The following is a 23,487-nucleotide window of genomic DNA, read 5'->3' as shown; positions in this document are numbered from 1 at the left end:
GTGGTGTGGCAAAGAAGGATATTTATATAACCCAAGTTGTCCCCTCCTTAGGTAAAAAATGTTTTTATAAGAGGAATAACATTGTTTTTCTCTTTTAGGCCACTAACACAATAACACGTAAAAAGATTATTCTATATATCATTAAGTTATTAGCCGAAGATAGCAAAAAGTGTTATTCCTGTTACATGAGAGTGTTTCTCATTCCTAGGAGATTAATCTGAGGCCAATTGACCAAAATCTTTCTTTGTTATTAATTTTTGTCTCATATTAATCAATATATGTTGACATTAATTGCAATATATAACAAAGTTTTTTTTTGAAAGATCATAACCTAAAATGATTTGACCATTTGAAAAGATAGGTGAAATAAAATAAATAAATAAATAAAACCCAATTGATGAAATTGATGAAATCCCTTTTTTCAATTTTTTTTTCTTTCTGTTGACTGGACCACGTGATAATTATTTTGGCTACAATTAGAACACTTGTTGAAAATTTTGTCGTACTTCGAATTTTAGTCTAGTTCATTGTATAGAGTCACTACAAAATAAGGGATTGTTTTTGTAATAGTATTTGGACCAGAATTCCAAACCCACAGTTGGTTTAGAGAACCATCAAATCAAATAGGGGGTGGGCTGAGCTACAAGCTGCAAAGGGTTAGATTTAGCCCTCCTAAAATAGTTTTGACAAGTTTTCAGAACCCATGTCAGCTAATGTATCCATCATTTTCACTTCCAAAGTACCCAGGTGAGATCTACCCAAGGCATACAAAAATTTTGCTGCCCGTGAGAAATTTATTTCTAGTGGGTTCCAATTAGTGTCCGTTTGACATTGCTTATTTAGGGTGACAAGTGATTTTTTAAAATTTATGGGAAGCCTAGCCCGTTTGGTAAATGTGTGAGAAAATCACTTATTATTAAAAATTATTGTGAGAGAGAGCTATAAGGGAAAGTAGTTAATGAGGTGCTTTCATTTTCTGATTATGCAAGAATCAGTTTCGAAGAGGTGCTGGGTTTAATAATTATACGTCAATCATTTTCTGATTATGTGGAAATCAATACCAACAACACTTTCAACAAAAAGTTTACCAAACGCCAAACTGTTTTCTCTCACAGCTAATTTCTCTCACAACTAATCTGATAGCAATAATTTTCCCAGCATAGCAATACCAAACTGGAATTACCAAGATTAGGTACATAATTCAATTAAAGATCGAGTTAAGGAAGAAATCTGCTTAGAGTTTTTGAAATAGACAACACTTGAAAAGGCCTAAAACGAATGAAGAAGATAAAATCTGTACACTAATCTCTCGAGTTACTGCACACAAATATTTGCTTACAATGTAACAGTCTAGAAATGCTCTCAACGTTCTGCACCTATTGGCTAGCTAACAAAGCAGCACATCTACTTAATTTGCAGCCAATCGGACAACCATTTCGCCCATTAATTACGTAACAAAGGTTCTGATGAAGCTGTCCCATGACCTGACACCGATAATGACAATAATTTCCAAGCAAAACAATAATAAATAAGCAATGAAATTGGAAGAGAAGTTCCCACATCGATAACTGATGCAATCATACGTCTGGCAGGTCGACAGGTCTACATCACGGAAGTCGGAGGAGCTTGTTAACACCTGAGTCTAGAGCATCAACATTTCTCCTCAAGATTTTTCTGGACATACATTAAGGATTCCAAAACAATACCAACATCGCAAAAGCAGAGCACTCTTCAGGAATAGCAGTTCAAGGGAATTCTAAATTCTTAACTGTATTTAACAATTTTTATCAGCTGCCAGCCGATTGATACTCGACTGAATATACAGCTGCCTTCATATCAGCACTTAGTAGGATGAATCCTTGATTTCTGCGTAAGTAATTGGTACAAATGGAAGGCCAAAGCATAACGTATGTAAGACACACACATAGGGTATGTAAAGAAACAAATGTTTAAGGATACAGCTGCAATGCTAGACTGTCTATGCCCTTCATTTCTTCATTCAATCTGCCCAAAATAGGAAAATCAACGTTTTGTTATGCTGCAAAAGCAAACTCCCCCGGTATTTCCCAGCAAAAAGAGAAAAAAGTTGCCTAAAACTTTAATTCCTCTCCATCCTAAAACTAAGAAAGCACCCAACAGATACTGAGACTCAAAAGTTACTGAGATAGTCGTCTATCAGTGCATTGCATTAGCAGATTTGCTCAAAAGAAAACAAAGTTAAGAACTTCCATGAGAAAGTATTCCTGCGGCCAGTCATCGCAAGGATGTGCGCCACACGTTAATAGCAAACATCTCTACAAATAACACACCGCAAAAATACTTTTATAGATGACATACATTACAGTAGGAAATTAAGATACTTAGAAAACAAATGACGGCATGTTAGATAGTCCGATATCTATTATATGAAGAACAAGAAATGGTCCTTGCAGAAACCACAATTCACGAATCACAGTTATTGCAGACATGTTCATATCATATTATGCACAAATAATTACGAGTTATCCTACCACATTCAAAGCCATTTCCATTTTCCGCTATCTATTAAATCGTAAGACAAAATGATTAGAGCATTCAATAATTACCTGAGACTTGAATTTATATACCGATTTCCCTTGGTAGCAGAATCAAGCACTGAAATTGAAAATTCAAGAACATTATTATCTTCCAGTATTTCACAATTCAAATCAATGATCAGAAAGTTCACTTTTACACAAACAGATACCGGATTCTTGAAGGCGGCCAGCAGCCTCGCTAAAGCAATGCATGTGATCAACCGAGTTGCTAGTGACCTTCATACAACATCGTCCATAATCAGATAAATTTTCAAGTCCTTCAATTATTATCTAATATCAAGCGAACTCGAAAGAAAAAAAATTAAAGGATTGCAGAAATTTAATTTTCCTTGTGTTCTTCACTTTCTCGGCAACCAAACACAAATTCGAAGTAAATAAACTGAAATAAAACGCGGGAGAGACCTCAGAGAGAGCCAACCGAAGGGAGGCGAAGAGAGTGGTGAAGCTGTCGGCGATGGCGAGAGAGTCTCTCTCGACCACTTCGAGAGTTCGGAATATCTCGGTCTGGTTCAGCTCGGGTTTCGATTCCGTGCGGTCCTCCTCACCGGGATGGGGTGTGCTTTCAGGACACGTGTACGGTGGATCGAGGTGTGGCTCTGAGATTAGGGTTTCGGAGCTCGTCCGATGGCGCCGTTGAGCTCGTTCTCCTCCGTCTTCCTCCATTTTTCCTTCGTCTGTAACTGTTAAGTGTCAACTGTTATCTGACCCCGCCAAAAAGAAAAACCTTGTTATCGAAGGTCCTTTTTTGCCTTTTACTCTCGGGCGCAACAAGAAGTAGCTTCCGTCCGGCCCAAAGGTTTCGCCACGTGTAGTGAAGCCGTGCGGCTATACTTTTTCAAAAAAACAACCGAGTATAGCTGCGCGGCTATACTATTTTACTAAGAAACAAAGATCCGTCAAACGCCCAGCGCCTAACGCCCGCTTCGCCAAGTGTCAAAAAAGTATAGCCGCGCGGCTATACTATTTATTTTTAAAAAAGCCAACTGGCACAGCCCATGCGTGTCAAAATCGTATAGCCGCGTAGCTATACTGCCTTTATTACAAAAACAGCGCACATACAAAAACAGGATGGGAACCAAAACAATTTCATGACACATATATAAAAAATACCTTGAGGCCCCATTTGGTTCACATAACGAATTTGAGGGGAAATCATTTCCCATGTAATTTCCCAATGGATGGGAAATAGAAGATTTCCTTTCCCACGTTTGGTAATGCTGGGAAAGTAATCGAGAGATGTCACTTTATTTCCTTTACCATGTTTGTTTTGAATAGGAATGGAAAACAAAATTTGTATAAATTTTCAATTATACCCTCTTTAAATCAAATAAAAAAATAATGCATTTAATGATATATTGTAATTCTAAATTGTTAATGGGGCCAAAATGATCATGAAAAATGTTTATTTAATATTGGCTCATTTTTCCAAACTTTTCCATGAGGAAAAACAAAACCCAAGTTGGGAGGATGGCTTCACTTCCCCCCTTACTTTCCCATGGGCCAGGCAACGATTTCCCATACCTAAACTTAGCAAACATGGGAAAGTAATTGATTTCCCATCCCCAAGTCTCCTTTCCCATGAACTAAACGGGGCCTGAGGGCATTGTTCAGTATATGAGAAAGATCGAATTGAAAAACAATTAAGGATATCAAATGTTTCTGCCAAAAAAATAAATGTCCCCTACAATTTCAGTACCATTAGAAACTAAGAAAATACAGGTCTTCTCATCCACCAATTAGTAGCAGAAGGGAAAAGATGTGAAGTCCGAGCTCCATTGCATTCATCACTTGGTGACTCTATAGTTCTACATCACCAGAGAAAAACTTGGTTGAGTTTTCCTCCAACTAATAAATTTATATCTTAGGGCAACTTCGAATTAATAATGTTGAGATATGTAAAACAAATTTTTATTTGAAGGAAAAACCAGAAAAATACCTTGACACTTTGCAATAGCTGTTTGGCAGTTTTGTCATTCTTGAAGTGTGACCGTACAGGCTGCATTCAGGAAAAACAAAGTTAAGCCTACCTCCAGTATTTTGTTCAAAATGAAAAGAACATGGCATATAAAGAATTAAGCCTACCTCCAGTATTTTGTTCAATGCTTTTGATAAAGCTGATTTTAGGTCAGCTGGATGTAGCTCACCCCTTTCATAATCAGCAGCCAATTCTTCAAAGCTTTTGAAGGTCCTGTATTTGGGAGGGGGAAGCAAAAGGAACAATTACAACCAATATGAGGTTCAATTAGGCAAATAAGCAAAAGCGTTTTAAATAAATTTTTTTTACCAGTATAAATCTAAAGTCTATCACTTACTTATTTCCGCCATTCTTTTCAGAGCGCTCTACAATAAACTCATCGAACCAAGGTAGGATGAGATACTTCACATACTCCATGCATGGATTCCCTTCAACAACATTTGGAGGGCAGTAAGCTTTCTTTATCTTCAAATTCACTTCAGCCTGAGATTCAATGATATACCGTCAAAAAATAGAATAAATATTTTGTGGCATACAATGAAAGCTAAACCCCTAGCTTAAAACTTGAGTACATTTGTCTTCCAATTAATCTGCAGCTTATATAGGTGATTTAACACTTGCAAGTTTGGTTCACCTTTAGTAGCAAGCAACTCACCTCTTCATCTTCCATGAATATGGAGGACGATACATCACTTTTAGACATCTTCTCCTGCCCTTGCTGCAAACCAGGTAACATGTCTGCAAATCATCATTAAGAAAAACAAACAAATACTGTGTAAGTACTTTCATGTTAAAGCATAAAACATAGCATTGCAACATCAGAGATAGGAATTAGAATGTTACGGTGAGACAGGATAATAGGCTTGTTCTTCTTCTTGATGTCATCACAATATTCTCTTGCAAGAACATTCACTTTGCGTTGATCCATTCCCAACTGGCAGATGTCAGCCTATCAAAGGAAAAACATTTCACACGTCACTATGTAATTTGAATATTGTGCACATAAGGCAACTTAAGTGTTCAAAACACCTAAAAGGTATATGATGTTCTTCATTCTTCTCCATATTGCAAAAATCTAGTAGTTTCTCTGTTATAAGCATTATGATCAGGAGACACATCAGAAAAACAAGAGCTAAATAAATAGATAAGTGTTAGGAAAGCCTTTTGTAGGGCTCTTCAGTAAATGGGTCTTTATGTTCCTCCTTGCACTTTTCACTATTAAGTGTTCATATTCAAGTAATTTTATATAATAGGTGCAAGAACTGAAGCATCACAAATTAAATGCATCGTGTTCTAAGTGGACCTAACATATACTTCATTCATACATAAAAACTAGCACCATTCCCTCACTAATCAGTGCAATATAGCAAATGATGAAGCCAAGTCTACAGTATGTCACAACATAAGGCAACATGGGAAACAAAACATAATAATAAAATATCCAAAAGTAAAACAACAAGCACCTTAAGGAAGAATATATCTGCACATTGCATACATGGGTAGAGAATTTGGGCTGCAGTTAAATCCTCTTGCTCATTTCTACCCATAATCTGACTACACCTGGATATATAGAAGAAAAAAAATACATTTAAGTCCAAATTCAACGGATATAATAGGCACAATAAGCATTGTAGTAGGCTACCTACCTAATTATCCTTTTAAGATTATTCTTTTGAGCTATGTCCATCACACGAGGCCAGTACTCATCTGGTTTCGCATTAATCTCCTTTGAAGACCACAAAAACTCAACTTTTCCATTGTCCAAATTCATCCCAGCAGCCCTCCATATCTCTATCATGTAGCGCCCAACAGTCTCTATCTTTTTCAAATCACCCCCCATCTTATTGTTTAGCATTGCAAACCAATCTGCAATCCATATTTTCACTCTGCAGCCAGCAGAGGTCATCTTGTTCACATTTATCGTCTTCATAACTCCCTACACAACAGCACATTTGAACCACAATGACATAATGAAAACATGCCCTTAAGTTTCTTACTACAATTATTCTTTCAAAACACAAGAAAGTCTGTTGCAATCCAAATAATCAATACACGAGAATAACACACTGCAGAATCTCAATTTGAGTACCTTCTCTCCACAAAAAGTATCAAATCTTGTTCAAAATCAACTATTGAAATTTACAGATATATAATCAACATCAATTATGTGTTATGAATTTTATGATTGTTAAAGAAAAATTGAAAAAACACCTGAGCAATATGCATTCGACCGGAGGGTTCAAACCCATCATAGGCGATGGGTTCGGACTTATGAGCCAGCAAATTCCGAAGCTCGTCCTCTTGAATACATTCCTCTGCCACGCTCCTCAACAGCTGGTACTTCTCCTCCAAACTCATTCTTCACCAAATCACACCCACAAGTTTGAAGTAAGTTCAGATCAACGGAAAAAATTAGAAACGATAAGAAAATGATAAGAAAAGCGAGAGAAGCTTACTGGATGGTTGGATTTGAGGAGCTGGATGGTGGAGCCTCGGAAATTGAAAGAGATTGGACTCCATCGGCTTGAGGGGCTTGCTCTGGTGCTTCAGTCGCCATTGGAGAGGTTAAGTGTGAAGCTTTCCCAAAAGGTTTGTAGAGTATATCTACAAAGAGAACATTAAAAACAAAAACCATAAGAATTTGTGCGCAGTATAGACCCCTTGCAGTCATTAACCCGTCAGTTAGTGTAAATAACCACCTATCTGATAACTAAGATAAACAGAAGCCCTTGAAACTTACAAACATACGAGGCAGCCAATTATAATTTTTCCCAAGTGAGACAAAAGTTTTCACCCAACAATCAGTAAAGTTAATTACCTTATCAATGCACCAAGAATCAGAGGAATGGTAGCAATTTGAAAGGTCCACCAACAATCAGTAATTGCTGCAGGAATGAAAATACTTGTTTTAGCAGTTATTCCCCGCTGACTATCCACGTAGAAAGCTAGGACAATGAAGGGGAAAAAAAAACCCATGTTAGCCAAATGAAAAGGCAAGGGCATCATGCATCCTAATCAAAATCTGCAGAAACCTAGAGCATTGAAAGTAGAAGTCTAATACTGAAATTCTAATTGAGAAAGCAACAATCTATCCAAAGAAATCATGATAGAAGTGCTTGTCTCTCATTTTCTTTACAAGGTACACCCAATTTCCATTGCATAAGCTAAACAAAATTAGAAAACTAGTAATAAGTTATAGGTTCATCCAGAGAAAGAAGACAGAAAAAAATAGAAAACAAAGTGTGGGATGACTTGATAAAAAATCTAAAGAAAAATTAAAAATTAGCATAACCTGTTCGGCTGGCGGGGACTGAATTCAGACATGAAGACAATAAACAAAATTAACAAATAAATTCAGATGAAGCCTCAAATAAATTTAGTGGTTAATATTTTCCTCAAGTCTAAACTAGATAGCACAAATCAGTTGTGAAGTTAAACTGTCGAAGCTTAAAGTTAGATCTTTTTTTTTAGCATCACAAAACAAAACAAAAATTCCCAAAACAGAAAAGCAAATACAAAACAAAATCCATGTTGTAAAACTTGTGGGTTCGATCAAATACTCACTCGTACATGATGAACAGGAACTGCCACCAAAGTATAAGCTAACACAAGCTATAACTTTCAGTGGGATACATCAAATAGAAACTCCAAGACTATGAGAATAAGATGGGCTGCTTAAATAAATTAGATGTAGCAAAACCAATTACTCAATATTCAAAACAACCACAGAGTTTTCAAACCAAATTAGCAGAGCAGAATCTTTGATTTCAACTACACAGTATTATCGTATTGGAAATGAACAAAGTATTCCAACACAACTAACCCATACCCAAAACCACCAAACATCAGAAGAAGAGAAGAGATGCAGAGAGTAAATCTACCTTCAGAAAGCCACAAGCAAAGACGTAAGCAAAGACGAATGAGGAGGAGGAGGCGGAGGCGACGCGTCTTCGATTTCTGCTTGGGTTTACAAAACCCTCGTATATTAGACCCAGAAAAGAAGAAGGAAAGTTTTGAACTTCACTAGGTGGGCTTATTTAAAATAAGCGCAGCCCAAGTAGAAAAAACCAGGCCCAAGTCTTGTCCTAGGTTCTACTATTCCAATTAGATTATTTTTTATATTATTATTTTCTGTTCAATTGACAAACAACATTTTCAAATGAAATAAAAGTTCCGCATAAAAAAAAGAAATAAAAGTGAAGTTGACACATAAATATTGGGGTCCTCTTATTGACATTGACAAATCAATAAACTTTATTTTTTCCAATTTTTGTTTATTTATCCTTTGTTTGGATGAGGGAAAATAACTCGGAATTTAACTAAAAGTCGGGAATTTAAGAGGAGAAATTGACAATTCCCTTGTTTGGCAACTTAAGCACTGCATTTATTAAATGTTGCGTGGAAAAAATTGTGAAAATTGAGGCATCAAATTCCCGAGTTTAATTTTCACTAAAATAGCGCGTCATTTCACAATTTCCATAGTATCATTTACAAAATTCGACATACATAAATCCAAATACTAAAATCTTCAATTGCCATAAATTGAAATGATGGAAATCTAAATTCCATCATTTTAGAATTATATGTAATTTTCAATTTCTTCATCCAAACAGAAAGTTTATGATTTTCATTGTCTAAGATATCACCTACACTATGTACATCTCCAGTCGTGAGGTGCATATAGGAATATAGGTCGGAATGCTCTCAAACTCTCACCAAGGATAAAGAGTGAAGGTGCGAACCAATTGTTTCAAACAAAAACTTCACAAACTACTGATTTTAATAAAATTATTTCGAATTCGAATATCTTTCGTTAAGGAATATCGATAAGTCAATAACTAGTTGATGAATAAATCCGTGCTTGTAAGGTAACATTTTTCAGTTTTGGTAGGTATAACCTCTATAGGTAACATTTCTCCTTAAAATTGAAAGGTGTGAAGTTGAGATTATCCTTTAAAAACAAACATTCCATATTTGTTTTTCACATTGATTTTGTTATAAGAAATTACCTAAAAATGGAAATTGAAAAGATAAGCATTTGTGCGGTCTTTTGCTATACTATAAGCAGTGCGGCGCGCCCGTCCACATCCACGCGCCATCTAATTTTAAATTATAATAGTTTTTTTTTCGTTGGCCGGAGGCTTAAATTGGGAATTCAAAATCCGGAAAACAACAACAAAGACAAAAATAACAAGGCGGGAACCCCACTCCGAAAGTAGAGGAGGGACCAAACTGCAAATTAACAAAAAGTACAGCCTCTTAATTCTAAACCCAAAAGTTAGAAAAACTCAAAATCCCAATTCCCAACCAACACCCCATATCTTTCATTTCACTCCCTCTATTTTCCGAAAAAGTTTTCTTCCTCTCTCTTCTCGGACCATAAAAACGAAATCAAAAAAATTTAAAAATAGCAAAAAAAATAATTTTTTTTTTCTCAATTTTCATAAGCGGATCGGTCCTCAGAATTTCAGCATTTGGTTTTTCCTCTACGGCATTCGCAATCTCTCGGAGGAATTCGAATTCCTCCGGCCGGCCCCGAAGCTCTCTCTCTGGTGTGATCTGTCTGGTATGCCCCGTCAGGTTCGTAAATCTTTGGCCACATTCCGTCCGTACATTCTCTTGCATTTGTTTGCTGAAAGTTAGGGTTTTTTTCTTCTTTTGTTTCCGATCTGATTGCGGAGTTTTTGAATTGTGTGAGTGAAATGACAATGCAGCTTGAAATTGTCTAATTTGAGCGGTCAGATTTGAGCTGCTAGCCTGTTAGGGATTTTATTTTCATTTCTCTTGAGTTTTTGGTTTATTTTTTGGGTCGATATGATTCAGGGTCTGTTTGGTGGCCTAGAAAAAAAAAAAAAAAAGAGGCTGGGATGAGGTAAAGATAAAGGGTTATTTGTAATTTATTTAATTTATAGGAGAAGAACAAGGTCTACTTATGTCAGTCAACATATATATATATATATATATACACACACACACACACACACGTCCAGTTGAGTGTGCGAGTTTCTTATTAGATAAAGTGTATGTGAAGAAATGAATGTACTTTAGGAGCTTTACCTTTATTTTTATTTTTGCTGATTTTATTAAACTCAGGAAGCATAAAAGAGTTCATTTTGAGGCTTGGATGAACGATTTTCAGTAAGATATAAATGTTTTATTTATAAATCGCACTTTATGTAATGTTGCAACGGACAAGAATGCTACTATATTGGCTGCACACGGTGGAAATTAATTAATGGCTGAATTTGGTATGTGCAAAAATGTTATTTTTCTCAAGTGATTTGATTACTTAGTTGGAATGCCAATGCATCGTGAATCATGAGGGCAAGAAGTTATGAAATATTGGATTTTCAAGTGAGGCATGGTGCTTTTGATGATTATGTGATATCTGCATGTGGCACACATGCACGGCCTTGTATTGATAGTTTCTTCTGGGAAATTTCCATATTGGGTATTTTCTCCACCCTTAAGACTTTTGTTACCCGTTATATAGACTGATATATATTCCTTGCATTGTATTATTGTTTCCTTGTAGCTCTGTGTCTGCAATTGATAACAAGGACCGGGCATTTGTGGAAGTTTTATCATGAACAACCAGACAGAGTCACACAAAGATGAGAATGGGGGGTCAAAGTCACACAAAGATGATAATGGGGGATTTGAAATTATAAATGGGACTCGTGGTGAAAATGCTGAACTATTGGAAAGTTTTGGCAGCACAATTGAAGGTAGTTATCTCACTCACTCTCTCACTCTCTCACTCTCTCACTCTCTCTGTAGTTATGTGCATGTAATTGGTCCCATCCTTACCTTTGAACTTTGATTTTGTTTAGGTAACCAGATATTATCTCTGGTGGAATGGTTAAATTTTATCGTTCCTTATTTAAGATTGCCGTTGGATGCTTCCGAGGAGGAACTCAGAGCCTGCTTAATCGATGGCACTGTTTTATGCAGAATTTTAAATAAGCTGTGTCCTGGTTCGGTTGAAATGGTAGGATTTATTATTCCGTTTTCTTTGCTTGTAAATGTCTTGTTATTTAACTTTGTTGTGCATTAGATTGTTAAGACTGTTTTCTTCTCTTTCTTTTAAATTGTATTAGCTTGGTATTGGACCATTGGTACATGGTTTTACGTATTGTGTTCTTGATCTGAATGTTTTTTCCCTGCTTTAGGGAGGGAGTTCGGACCCTGGTTTTGCAAATGTCACAAGGTTTCTAGCAGCTGTGGATGAATTAGGATTCCCCCGCTTTGAACTGTTAGACCTAGAGCAGGTAGTTAAATTGATATTTCTTTCACTATTTTGGGTTTTAACCTGTTTTTATCAGTCAAACAATTCACAGGTTCTTTCTGTCTGTTCTCATAGAAGCTAAGTATAATCCTGGTACAATGATGAATCTGAGGAACCCGGTCCATCTGGTGACTGTCTATAAAATTGAATTTGAGCATCCTATGGCCAACTTGGTCTTAGCTCCGCTGTTTGTAGAATTCTGGGTGCATACTGGAGGTGTATTTATTTACTAACTGAGAGAGGATGCTTTCATAATGTTCTGGTTAATTATAAAACCATATTACCTGGTCTATGTGGCCAGCCCACTGTTAAGTCTTAGATTTATGTATAAGTATACCGGATGGATTAACCTGTACCTGTATTTGGTTGGAAAAGTCAACCTTTGAGTCTTTACTATTTCTCTACATCATAACTTCTTCATATCATTTGATGGTCTGAGATCATTTGCAGGGTTCTATGGTGCCAGTTTTGCATTGCCTTAGTGCACTTAAAGCTTCTTTTGATTTTGGTTTTTGGGGAGAGAACGCTAAAAATCAGACAAAGACGGAAAATTATTTATTAGAGGTAGAATCTTTAAAGGGGATTGATCGTTCCCAAGGGGATGTCTCGACATGTGGACAACAATCTACTCAAAATAGAGAAGATACTGGAGTAAATTCCATTGATTCAACATCTCAAGTGACAGGTAGAAATCATAAACTTCATAGACTTGTATGAACCTGCATGTAGTGACAAATTTTAAAAATCTGATTTGGATATCTAGTTTTACATGCATTAGTCTTTTCAAAGAATGTTATGTGATCATCTATCAATTGGTGTACAATGTACATAAATCAATTCAAGCATCAATTATGGGAACTTGTTTTTCGGATTAATCTTGTTAAAGATTTAGAAAACTTTTTGTTGGTGCTTTTCTTGAGAACCCCATCAATAAGAGCATATGTAGGATGAAAATGTGGTAAGTGGTTTTGGAGTAAGGTTTCTACGGTACCACTTGGAATCAAATAACATTTACTCAGAAATCCTGCCTAGAAGGAAGATATCTATGGCAGTTGTGTTTGTTTCATATGATATAATTTTGTTCATGATGCTGCTCTGTGGCAGATCTTTTATGCCAATTCCTATACTGCATATATGTGATCATGTATGTATACTGTGTGCAATGCAGCGCAGTGCCCAATTTGGAGTAACCTAGGAGTTACAGGGGTAGGCTGTGAAAGTTAGTTACTAGCTAGAACTGTGAGCCCTTTTTCTTTGGAGTACTTTTGCTGATACTTTAAGTGCAATAAACTTTTAAAGTTAGATTGGATGTTGGGAGGAATGGGTGGTGGGTTGGAATACTTAGTTTCATTCAGCATGCCTAGCCAGACTAATTGGATTAATACATTATTCTGAAAATAATAATTGAAGGCCGGAATTAAGTAAATGTGGGACCTGATTTTTTATTTGGACTTATAGATGTTATTCTAGCATATAGTTGGTGTTGTAAAGACATTAATTTTGATTATGTTTCCCTCCCTTGTTTTTAGATCCATCAGCTGCGCTAGTACATCATATTGGACAGCAATTGAAGCAGGGGACTCTTGTTGATCTCTCTGATGCTAAGATTTTGGAGTCAATCAAATCGACCAGTTTAGATGTAATCTCTTGATTTTTTTTTGTTTCGTATTGTACATCCTGTTTTATGTACATTGATACGTTCTTGCTTTATATTAGTCAAACTTTTGTTTTATGTTGCAATTCTTTGTTGCAGAATGCATCTACTAGATCACTTTTCAATGTTGGGAATAGGATTTTGGATGATAGCATTGACAGAAACAATGGTGATGTACCTAATGTATGGCAGTAAGAGGAGGATACATGGATGCCATACTGTTAAAAGCATTCATGAATCCATGCACAGTTATAATTTGATTCCTTGGTCTATGTTGTATATTTATTTTGTATGTCTAACCCATCTTTATAATGATTTGCTCAGCGTGTAGCATATCTTCTGAGAAAAGTCATGCAAGTGATTGAGCAACGATTTGCAAATCAAGCAGTGAACCTGAGAATTGTAAAGTCTCAGCTTTTTTTCATCGGAGAATATCGTTTTCTTATTCTACTCATTAGTATTAATTGTTTTTATTGTTGGATGCTTGTAGCAAAACAATATATATAAGGCCCGCGAGGAGAAGTTTCTATTGAAAATAAAAGTACTTGAAACCCTCGCATCAGGGACTACCGAAGAAAATGAGGTACACTGAGTAAAGCTTTTGGTTATTTTTTTCATTTGTAAATCCAAATTTAGATTTTTGGTATTAATCTAATTGATCTTCAATTGTTGTTGTTACTTCCCTTCCTTTAGGTTGTTCTGAAACTGCTTCAGAGTATGAAGGTACTATTTTAAACTTTTATTCCTATCTTGAATTTAGTACTGACAAAGCATTTCGTACTGTTGATTCTTTGTTTTTAATGACTTTTTTGTGTCTTACACTCTGAGAAACAAATGGCTTTCATGCATGCCTTCTCTTTTACTCATCTTATTGATATCTCATCCATTTCAAATCCATAGTTTTTAAGTTAACATGATATATCAACTATGTACGTGTTCGTTTTACGGAATTATGGTTAAGGAATGGGATTAGTGTTTCATTTCCAGGTTTGTTTAGTACAATTAGTTTGGATTTTTCTTTACACGTGTATCAAAAACCCAAAAGATGAAGATTTTTCAAAAGCTAGGAAAACTAGTAGGTTTTCTAAACCCATTAGCTTTATTTGACTTTATGAGAAATAATAATGGCAAACATGCTCTTCTTTCTGTGCTTCCAGGTAAAATTTCGTTGGTGTCCTGATAAAAATGCTTTTGTTCCAACTTTTTTTAAAACTTTGGAATGAAAATTGCTAGGTTCTACTTGTTCCTAAGAATGCCATTTCAAGGACTAGGTTTTGGGTTCTGAAAAACTGATTCTGTGATCCAAACCGACCCTGAGTCTATGACTTACAGTGGTGTAATATGATATCATGTATGCCAACCTCATATGGTTTCTTGGTTGACAGTTCATCAAATATCACATTTGGGGGAAGCATGCATCATTTATCTTTATTGCTCGTCTCCACGCATGAAATAAATGCATTTACTCTCTACACACCACATTTGTATTTGTCATGTGTATAGCTGATTAGACAAAGTGTGAATTTTTTTTTTTTTTTGGAATGAAAGATGTTTATTATTTTAAAATTCACATTTAATCTTTGAAATTTGGATTAGAATAATAAAATTACAAAAAAAAGAAAAAAAAAGAGCCAGATACCTTTTAATGCAACTTTTTCTTTTTACTTGTTACATTGCTTGTCTTTTATACTATTTGCTATAACACGATAATTTTTTTAGATTGAGAAGTTTGATATAGAGGAGAAGAAAAAACTTGAGAAGCAGGATGCAGTGCGATTAAAGGAAGAGAAGGATAGCAGGGATAAAGAGATTTCAACACTGAAACAAGAACTAGAAATGGCCAAAAGCAGGCACGAAAGTCATTCCCTGAAGTTAGAGGCAAATGCAAAAGAAGCTAAACTTCAATTGGAAAGGAGGTTAAAAGAACTCGAGTGCATACTAACAGATTCAAATAAGAACCAGAAAGAACTAGAGGCATCTTTGGAATCTGAATCATGGAGATGGAAAAAGAAAGAACACACTTACCAAAGTTTTTTAACTAACCAATTTGGAGCTTTGAAGGTTTGCCTTTACTGCCTTTACTCAGTCTCATAGAGCCAGTGTGTTGACATTGATTCAATAACATGATATGCTGATGCTGTATAGGAATTAAGTGCTGCTTTGGAGTCCACAAGACATGAAATCTTGATGACAAAAACAAGTTACTCTGCAGAATTTAATTACTTGGGTAAGACTGATACGTAACAGCTTAATTTTTCTGTTTACTCGTAATGTTAAAATGGGCTGGGCATCTCTTCACAATCTATGCTTTTTACCTTCAATAGGCGCGAAGCTGAAAGGACTAACAGATGCTGCTGAAAAGTATCATGTTGTTCTTGATGAAAATCGGAAATTGTATAATGAGGTTCAGGATTTGAAAGGTACATTGTCAAATATAACTGTGTTATGGTCATATTTTGAATTGATTGCTTGTTAGTTGATTATGATGCTTGTTTTGGTCAAGGTAATATTAGAGTGTACTGTCGAATAAGACCATTCCTTCCGGGGCAAAGTCAGAAGCAAACCACCATAGAGTATGTTGGTGAAAATGGTGATATAGTTATTGCAAATCCCTCTAAACAAGGAAAAGACAGCCGCAGGCTTTTTAAATTTAACAAAGTATTTGGTCCTGCAGCTACACAAGGTATTTAGTTTCTAATATTGTGTAACAAGTGATGTTGGCATAGATTATTTTCGTAATAATTGGTATACTTATATTGACCTATGTCAACAGAGGAGGTATTTTTGGACACCCAACCATTGATTCGTTCTGTGCTAGACGGGTACAATGTTTGTATATTTGCCTACGGTCAAACTGGTTCAGGAAAGACGTATACAATGGTATGAATGAATTTGTGTATGTTTTCTTCAATAAACTGTGTACATTATTCTTACCCATGTTCTAACATATTTTTGATGTTACTTCTAGAGTGGGCCTAGTGTATCATCAACAGATGACTGGGGTGTCAACTATCGAGCACTGAATGATCTTTTCCAAATATCTCAGAGCAGGGAATGCTCCATAGCGTATGAAGTTGGTGTTCAAATGGTTGAGATATACAATGAACAAGTTCGCGATCTACTCTCAAGTGAGAGTCCTCAAAAAAGATATCCTTTATTCCGTCAATTTTTATTACCTCTTAAAATGTGACTCATGGTTGGGACTAGAGACTCAAGTAGACTGCTTGCATTGACTAGTAGTTTGTTCTTAGTTATTTTGTATGCTTCCTTGTTGATGATATTGATCCTTTCTTCCACATTTTGGTATCAGAGTAGATTTGTTTTCTTTAACTTGCACACACTTGGGATTTGGAATACTACCCTACCAAATGGGTTAGCTGTCCCTGATGCAAGCATGCATCCTGTTAACTCAACTGCAGATGTCCTAAAGTTAATGAATATTGGGTTGATGAATCGGGCAGTCGGTGCCACTGCCCTAAATGAAAGAAGCAGCAGATCTCATAGGTTATATTCTGAGTAGAAAGTTTTTCCTCCGACATTATGTAAATTGTTTTCTTCCATGAGACTTGGTTTTTAATCAATTATATGTTGCAGTGTTCTGACTGTTCATGTTCGCGGCGTGGACTTGAAGACTGACACTGCTCTGCGTGGTAGTCTACATCTCGTGGATCTCGCTGGCAGTGAACGAGTGGATCGTTCTGAAGCTACTGGAGATAGACTTAGGGAGGCACAGCATATAAATAAATCACTGTCTGCTCTCGGGGATGTAATTTTTGCTCTTGCACAAAAGAATTCACATGTACCATATAGAAATAGCAAATTAACTCAAGTGCTTCAGAGTTCTCTAGGTACTTGTCCAATTAATTTGGTTTCATTCTTGATAACAAGGTTCAATAAGTATGCATTGCAAGTTATATTCTGTAACTCTCAATATCTTCAATTGATGGATGGATTATTTATTGCTTTCTTCTCTAACTGCAGGTGGTCAAGCAAAAACCCTCATGTTTGTACAGCTGAATCCCGAAGTTCAATCCTTTTCTGAAACTATAAGTACACTAAAGTTTGCAGAGAGGGTTTCTGGCGTCGAACTGGGTGCTGCACGGAGCAACAGAGAGGGAAGATATGTAAGAGAACTTATGGAACAGGTACAAGTCTTTTTTTAAAACATGTCTACCTAGATATAGTTCCTTCCTGCCTTTTGAATTAAATTGTGATGAAATTTCCGTTCCTTTTTAAAAGTAGTTCACAATCTTGTAAAATAAGTCGAGATTATAGAAAATTGAATAGGTTCTTTATCTTCATTTCCTCAGAAAGGAATGGGTTAAAGCTATTACTGGTAATGAACTTGTTCTCTGTTCTGGAAAAAATAAAGAACACAAAAAATAAATTTACTGAGCCCAATAGCAGGTCTAGTTTCCTTTTATGTGTGTGTAATTATTTGTTAAATCTTGCAGGTGGCATCCTTCAGGGACACAATTGCTAAGAAAGATGAGGAGATTGAGCGATTGCTCAAGGCCAATAGTAATGGGGTACACCGTGGCATGAACTCACTAAGATATGGGTCTTCCTCTCCCAGAAGACATTCAATTGGGACTCCTCGACAGGGCCAAAGAATGCCAGGTGGAAAAGGCTCAGGCTTGGAGCATAGCGATAAGCGTTCTGAATCCAGTTCTCAGCAGTCAACAGATGACTCTAGACATCATAGGGAAGACTCACCTCAGTCAAAGCATCGAGGTGAGACAAAGCATTCTGAAGCTAGTTCTGAGCAGTCAATGGATGACTTTAGACATCATAAGGAACATTCACGACAATCAAAGCATGAAGGTGAGGCAAAGCATTCTGAAGATAGTTCTCAGCAGTCAATAGGTGACTTTAGACATCATAAGGACCATTTGGCTCAACCAAAGCATTATGAAGCTAGTTCTGAGCAGTCAATCGATGACTATAGACATCATAATGAACATTCAACTCAACCAAAGCATGGAGGTGAGGCAAGTCAAAACTTTACTGAAGACTTTGAGCTCTTGGGCTTTGGTGAGGAAGATTCTGGGGAGAGATTAAGCGACATATCCGATGGTGATCTTTCAATGGGAACAGAAACCGAGGGTTCAATGGCCAGTCTTGTGGAGTTTACTCTTTTCCCTGACGTTACAAAACCAACAGAAGGTACAAAAGCTGGAAATACAGAAGTCCAGAAAACTCAAGCTGAGAACGCACGAGGCGAGAAGACACCTTCCCAGCGTACAGTAAGGTGAGTTTCTCATTTCCCAGTCTCCTCATGTAATTGCTAAGGTGTCCTTTTGTTAGTGAGATCAATAATTAATTGCTGGAATTTTTTTTTGGTCAATATTTAAAAGTTGCTGGCTGCACTTGTCATGTTTTACATCTTTTAAATTGCTAGAATGCTGGTTGTTGTCTAAACTTTGCTACCTTTTTCCTTATTAAATTCACAATTTTTTGATGCACCATTGTTTATTATAATTGTTACTGGGTCACAATTTCAAAAATTTAATTGGAATTGAGAGTGCTTCATTTGGAAGGTTGGATTGTCATTCAAATTTGCTTGTCATTAAACTCATTTTATTCCTATGAATCTAATGATTCAGTTGTTTCTCATCTCATTTCAAGGTTTGCGCCATCTAAACTTCCAAAGCCATCACCTAGGTTGGTGGAAACAAAAGCTACTCGGACATCATTGATCAAAAGTTCCTCGAAGGTTTTGTCAAGTATGCAACTAATCCTTCTGTCTGTATTTTAACAGTTCTGTCGAATTCATTAACTTTTACTTTTGCCACTGTATTTCTCCGAACCCCGGTTCACTCTCCCCTTCTTTCCCTCTTCTCAACACCGCCCCTTTTTCTTTACTCATTCCCCTACCCTAATTCTTGTTAGGTCCTTGGAAATCTACCGCTGGCAGCAGCTCATCAGTGAAGCCTGGCAAACGCTGGAATTAAAAATGCAATTTCGACAGCCATAGTCTCAAAAACTCACTGTACTATGATGATCTAACTCTGCTCCTTCTAGTGTTTTAGTAGTTTCCATTTGTCTTTATATTGAAAGTGGCAACTGGAGACTTCAGACTTTGACCTTGTAATATATGTACTTCAAAGAATCATAGCATAACTTCGATTTTTGACATCTCTCCATCTTGTACAGTTTACATTTTCTTTTTTAACTTTACAAGTTGGGAGATTGAATACATAGTCTTAGGACCGAGTTATACAAAATATTCTTCATAACCCCACATTTTTCATTAGAGTTAGACGGGCTCAGAACCAACTTTTGGTTTAGTTGCATTTTTCTTTTCTACTATTATTGTTCTTAAAAAACAACTTATACGGCTTGCGCAGTTGAAAAAGAAAAAATCGATTGAAGAAGGTAAAAAAAATAAAAATTCAGCACTCTGATTTAAAAAAGGGGTTACAACATCTTCATCATAAACAAAGTAAGAAAGTCTGTCATTGACCTAACCGATGTGTCGAGAGAGTTGAGAAAAGAGTTGGAGTGCAGTCAGGGAAAGAAAAATATTCATTAGTAAGTTCACTAAACTTGAAAACAAGAGGATTAATTAGTTAAAATTTCATTTATGCTTCGTTCTTGAATTCGATGAAGAGCTGGCAGGTTGTTGGTTTGCCCGTTGAAGAACCGAAAACAAGAACCTGGAGTTGAGAACATCCCAGCTGAGCCCAATTTCGTCACCCATGTTCAAGTCTCTCCTCCTCACAAACTTCACCCACTTTCTACTGAAAACATAACTGTCGGGTCTCTTGTAATACTTGAGAATCAGTAGATGGTTGGAATTCGTATCGCAATCGTAAACTATAACCCTTGCACCCTCTCTGCTCGAAACCCTTCGTCCAAACTCCTCATCCAAGCAGGACATAACATGTTTCTCCACCAAACTTTTCGCCAAAAGCTTGCACCAGTTTCCAAGGTCGCTTGTGGTCAGCCTCTTCTTGATCTCCCAAGGGCCCTTTTTCCTGGAAGGAGCAGGGTTTTGATCCACTGCTTCTCTCTTCTCGGAGGTTGAAGATGGAAGCCCCAAAGTCAAAGTTGTCCAACCTATATCTTCTGGTGGGCACTGAGACTGAGGTGCACTGGAAGTAGCGGCTAGGGTTAGCTCTGTTGAGGGTTTCTCTTCTTCTTCTTCTTCCATTCTGGAAACTTGAAAGAGAGAGAGTGGAAAATGCAGTAGGGTTTTGGATCTTGGCCTTGGAGAGAATCCAAAAGCTGATGAGGCTTAGTGTTTCTGGTGATATTCATGATGATGGGTATTGGGTAGGACGTTGAGGTGACTTCACTGCCTTGTGGAAGAGTACAGCTTTGGGTTTGTCACATAAGGAAAAGCTTTTGCTTCCCCTTTCATGAAAGTCTTTCCCCTCGGAGAGAATCCAAAAGCTGATGAGGCTGAGGATTTCTGGTGATATTCATGGTGATATGGGTAGGGAGTAGATGTGACTTCACTCACTTACTTCTGTAAATGAACATGAAATAGCTTTAGGTTTGTAATAAGGAAAACTCTTGCTTTCGTTGGGTTTCGGGTCCGGAGATTAATTGGTGCCCAAGTAATTTTACCAACGGTCACGATTGATGAAACGTGGGTTTTCAAGTGAGCTGGGATATATGGTGCTAGTGTATACATTGATGACTTATATATGATCACATAAATTTTTATTTATCTATTTATTTGGACAAATATGATCGCATAATTTGGTTGTTGATTTTCTTTAGGGCAAGCAATTGCATTATAACGAGAACATTAGAACATTAGTTATTTGTCTTTCCTTAATCAATTGTTTCAAAGTTTTTTTATCACAAATGGTCTTTGAGGTTTGCAAAATTATCACATTTGCTTCTTTATGTTTTTTTTATGACATTATTGGTCCTTTATGTTTCACTTGCCACATCAAAATTGTCCTGCCATGAGATTCCGTCAAAACTTTTGTTAAATAAATGACATGACATGTATATGGAGCCCACATGTCCAATAACAACATGCCACTTGCATTTGAATAAAAAAATTTATGTTTTGAAAAATGTTTAAGAGATTAAAATTCATAAAAAAATAGAAAACTAAATTTAAACCTTGAAAAAAGTAAATAAATAAAAACTCTCTCTCCCCTTCCACCTCTCCCTGCCACCTCCTCAGCTCTCTCTTTCTCTTAGCAGAGATTCCGATTTCAGCTCGAGAGCTGCCACTTTCGTCAAAGTTTCTATCCTCGGAATTCTAAATTACTGATAAAATTCTTTCCCTGTTGAAATTCGATGTATTATTCATGATTTTTTCTTGTTTGGCTGCTGAGAAAGCTGAGGAAGAGAGAAGAATCTGATTATTGAATGCTTATTGTATGCCAAACTGAGCTGTTGTAGTTAAATTTGGTCTTCAGTGGTCCTTTTTGAAGATTATTGTGTTTCATTTATAAGATTCTTTTTATACAATTTCATATACATTGCTCAAATGTGTTACATTAATATGATTCTGTTCTTTCTGGGTGTAATTATTTGATTTGAGGAACTGTTTGAGGGTGTTAATTGGGATGGAATAATGTCTTTTCCATTCAGGGTCCACGTATTGTCAATCGGGTCATTAGATAACTTTGGATATCATAAGGACCACTCGACAGCCATCAATGAAGCCCGGCAAACGCTGGCATTAAGAAGGCCATTTCGACAGCCATTACCACATGAAACCGGAGCCAATTCAGTCTGAGTCTATTGGACGGCGGCGACATCGTCTGGTTTGTGACGGTGGGGAAGATGAAAGGCGTTTTGGTTTTTTTGGGGTAAAACTGAAATAAAAATAAATTGAGCTTTTTACTGAAGAGACGATACGGGGTAAGTAATCCTGTAGTGATCTTTTTTAATCCAACGTCTTTTTTTTGGACGTGGAATCATTAAACTCCATTAGATTAGTTCAATGGTTAAGATTTTATTAAATTTTTATAAATGCATCAAGGGGCTCAAGATTCTTGCTTAAAATCTTGTAGGTCAACATAAATTACATGTAATATAGGAATCCTTGTCATGCAAGAAAAGTCAACTTATACCACAAGTTACGCCAACATAAATTAGAGGGATTTCTCACATACAACTATGATGTTATGGGGGTTCAAACTTGAGACCTTTGACAGGCAAATTAAGTCTATTTTCCATTAAAATATTGAATTGAGGCACAAGAGAATTTAAGGTAAATTTATTAAGAATTGAAAGTATTAATTAATACCAACAGGAGTTGGTCCAAGTGGAAGGGGCTTAGATCCTTTAAACAAGAGATCCTGGGTTCGATCCCAGGCGCTTGCGAATAGAGCAGACTTTGTTGGGAGAGGTCCCCGCTTTGCGCCCGACAGTACCTCGAGGGTTAGTCCCCGCAATCGCGCGGGGGATACCTTGGTTTTCACCAAAAATTGTTGCGCTCCCAAATGGTCCTCGGGTTTTAAGAACTAAGTACTTTATATTTGTAAATTTTTTACAATGTGACTCTGCCGTTAGTCTAGCTGTCAGAAATATCATTATGTGATAAAATGTTACTTGCGGGCCCAATATTTTTGACATCTCTCCATCTTGCACAGTTTCTATTTTCTTTTTTAACTTTAAAAGTTGGAAGATTGAATACATAGTCTGATACAGTTGCCCTTTTCGCCCACATATACACATATTTGGCTCCAATTCAGATTTTGGAGTTACAAAAATGGAAGTTGTTGGATTGTGTGGGATGGGGTTTAGCCGGTATGGTGTTGTGAGTCCCTTCGGTTGTCGGAGAGGATGTGGAGCAGTGATCTTATTTCCCGTTTCTTTGTGTTTTGTATTTCAGTTTTCGGTTTTGATACGAATTTACTGTTTCTATTGTTGTGCGATTGATCAACAACATCCTATTTGACGAAGATTCCTACAAATCACCTAATTGTTCTATGATAGGGTTGTTTTTTCAAATTTGTTCGCTATTATGCACAGGTAGATTACTGGAAATCATATTTCCCCAAATCTATTACAGATG

At 36.6% G+C, this 23,487-nt stretch overlaps 3 protein-coding genes across 7 annotated transcripts; 1 reads left to right on the top strand and 2 right to left on the bottom strand.

The window, feature by feature from the left end:
* Positions 1 to 1,279: 1,279 nt before the first annotated feature.
* LOC110760914 (uncharacterized) lies at positions 1,280 to 3,324 on the bottom strand. The gene is made up of 5 exons (XM_021963264.2): positions 2,979 to 3,324; positions 2,726 to 2,792; positions 2,586 to 2,634; positions 1,960 to 2,004; positions 1,280 to 1,674 (listed from the first exon to the last, which is right to left on the bottom strand). Exons 1-5 carry the CDS (start codon positions 3,237 to 3,239, stop codon positions 1,608 to 1,610), a joined length of 489 nt encoding a protein of 162 aa, XP_021818956.1. The 5' UTR covers positions 3,240 to 3,324; the 3' UTR covers positions 1,280 to 1,607.
* A 638-nt stretch (positions 3,325 to 3,962) lies between these two features.
* LOC110760913 (tyrosine--tRNA ligase 1, cytoplasmic-like) lies at positions 3,963 to 8,570 on the bottom strand. Of its 3 annotated transcripts, none has more exons than XM_088253850.1 (12): positions 8,433 to 8,570; positions 7,370 to 7,496; positions 7,008 to 7,155; positions 6,763 to 6,910; positions 6,198 to 6,487; positions 6,015 to 6,111; positions 5,395 to 5,500; positions 5,207 to 5,289; positions 4,889 to 5,034; positions 4,659 to 4,764; positions 4,513 to 4,572; positions 3,963 to 4,381 (listed from the first exon to the last, which is right to left on the bottom strand). In XM_088253850.1, exons 3-12 carry the CDS (start codon positions 7,106 to 7,108, stop codon positions 4,361 to 4,363), a joined length of 1,158 nt encoding a protein of 385 aa, XP_088109976.1. In that variant the 5' UTR covers positions 7,109 to 7,155; positions 7,370 to 7,496; positions 8,433 to 8,570; the 3' UTR covers positions 3,963 to 4,360. The 3 variants fall into 3 exon arrangements, with proteins under 3 accessions (XP_088109976.1, XP_088109978.1, XP_088109977.1); XM_088253852.1 differs by having other exon boundaries at positions 7,370 to 7,436; positions 8,433 to 8,538; XM_088253851.1 differs by lacking the exon at positions 8,433 to 8,570 and adding an exon at positions 8,116 to 8,351.
* Positions 8,571 to 9,864: 1,294 nt separating this feature from the next.
* On the top strand, positions 9,865 to 19,631 carry LOC110760925 (P-loop nucleoside triphosphate hydrolases superfamily protein with CH (Calponin Homology) domain-containing protein). 3 transcript variants are annotated; one of them, XM_088253313.1, is made up of 23 exons: positions 9,865 to 10,131; positions 10,845 to 11,002; positions 11,087 to 11,279; positions 11,385 to 11,542; positions 11,724 to 11,822; positions 12,290 to 12,524; positions 13,369 to 13,478; positions 13,593 to 13,676; positions 13,818 to 13,895; positions 13,984 to 14,076; positions 14,187 to 14,216; positions 15,213 to 15,554; positions 15,639 to 15,720; positions 15,818 to 15,913; positions 15,997 to 16,176; positions 16,267 to 16,373; positions 16,462 to 16,641; positions 16,834 to 16,997; positions 17,088 to 17,341; positions 17,475 to 17,638; positions 17,948 to 18,744; positions 19,122 to 19,219; positions 19,386 to 19,631. In XM_088253313.1, the coding sequence occupies exons 3-23, from the start codon at positions 11,138 to 11,140 to the stop codon at positions 19,445 to 19,447; spliced, it is 3,555 nt and encodes a 1,184-aa protein (XP_088109439.1). In that variant the 5' UTR covers positions 9,865 to 10,131; positions 10,845 to 11,002; positions 11,087 to 11,137; the 3' UTR covers positions 19,448 to 19,631. The 3 variants fall into 3 exon arrangements, with proteins under 3 accessions (XP_088109439.1, XP_088109440.1, XP_088109438.1); XM_088253314.1 differs by lacking the exon at positions 10,845 to 11,002 and having other exon boundaries at positions 9,865 to 10,117; XM_088253312.1 differs by lacking the exon at positions 10,845 to 11,002.
* The last annotated feature ends 3,856 nt before the right edge of the window (positions 19,632 to 23,487 follow it).

Source organism: Prunus avium, chromosome 5 (assembly GCF_965620075.1).
Source record: "Prunus avium chromosome 5, drPruAviu1.hap1.1, whole genome shotgun sequence".
NCBI lineage: Eukaryota > Viridiplantae > Streptophyta > Magnoliopsida > Rosales > Rosaceae > Prunus > Prunus avium.
The sequence above is the reverse complement of the archived record's forward strand: the minus strand, read 5'-3'. Positions and strand labels throughout refer to the sequence as shown.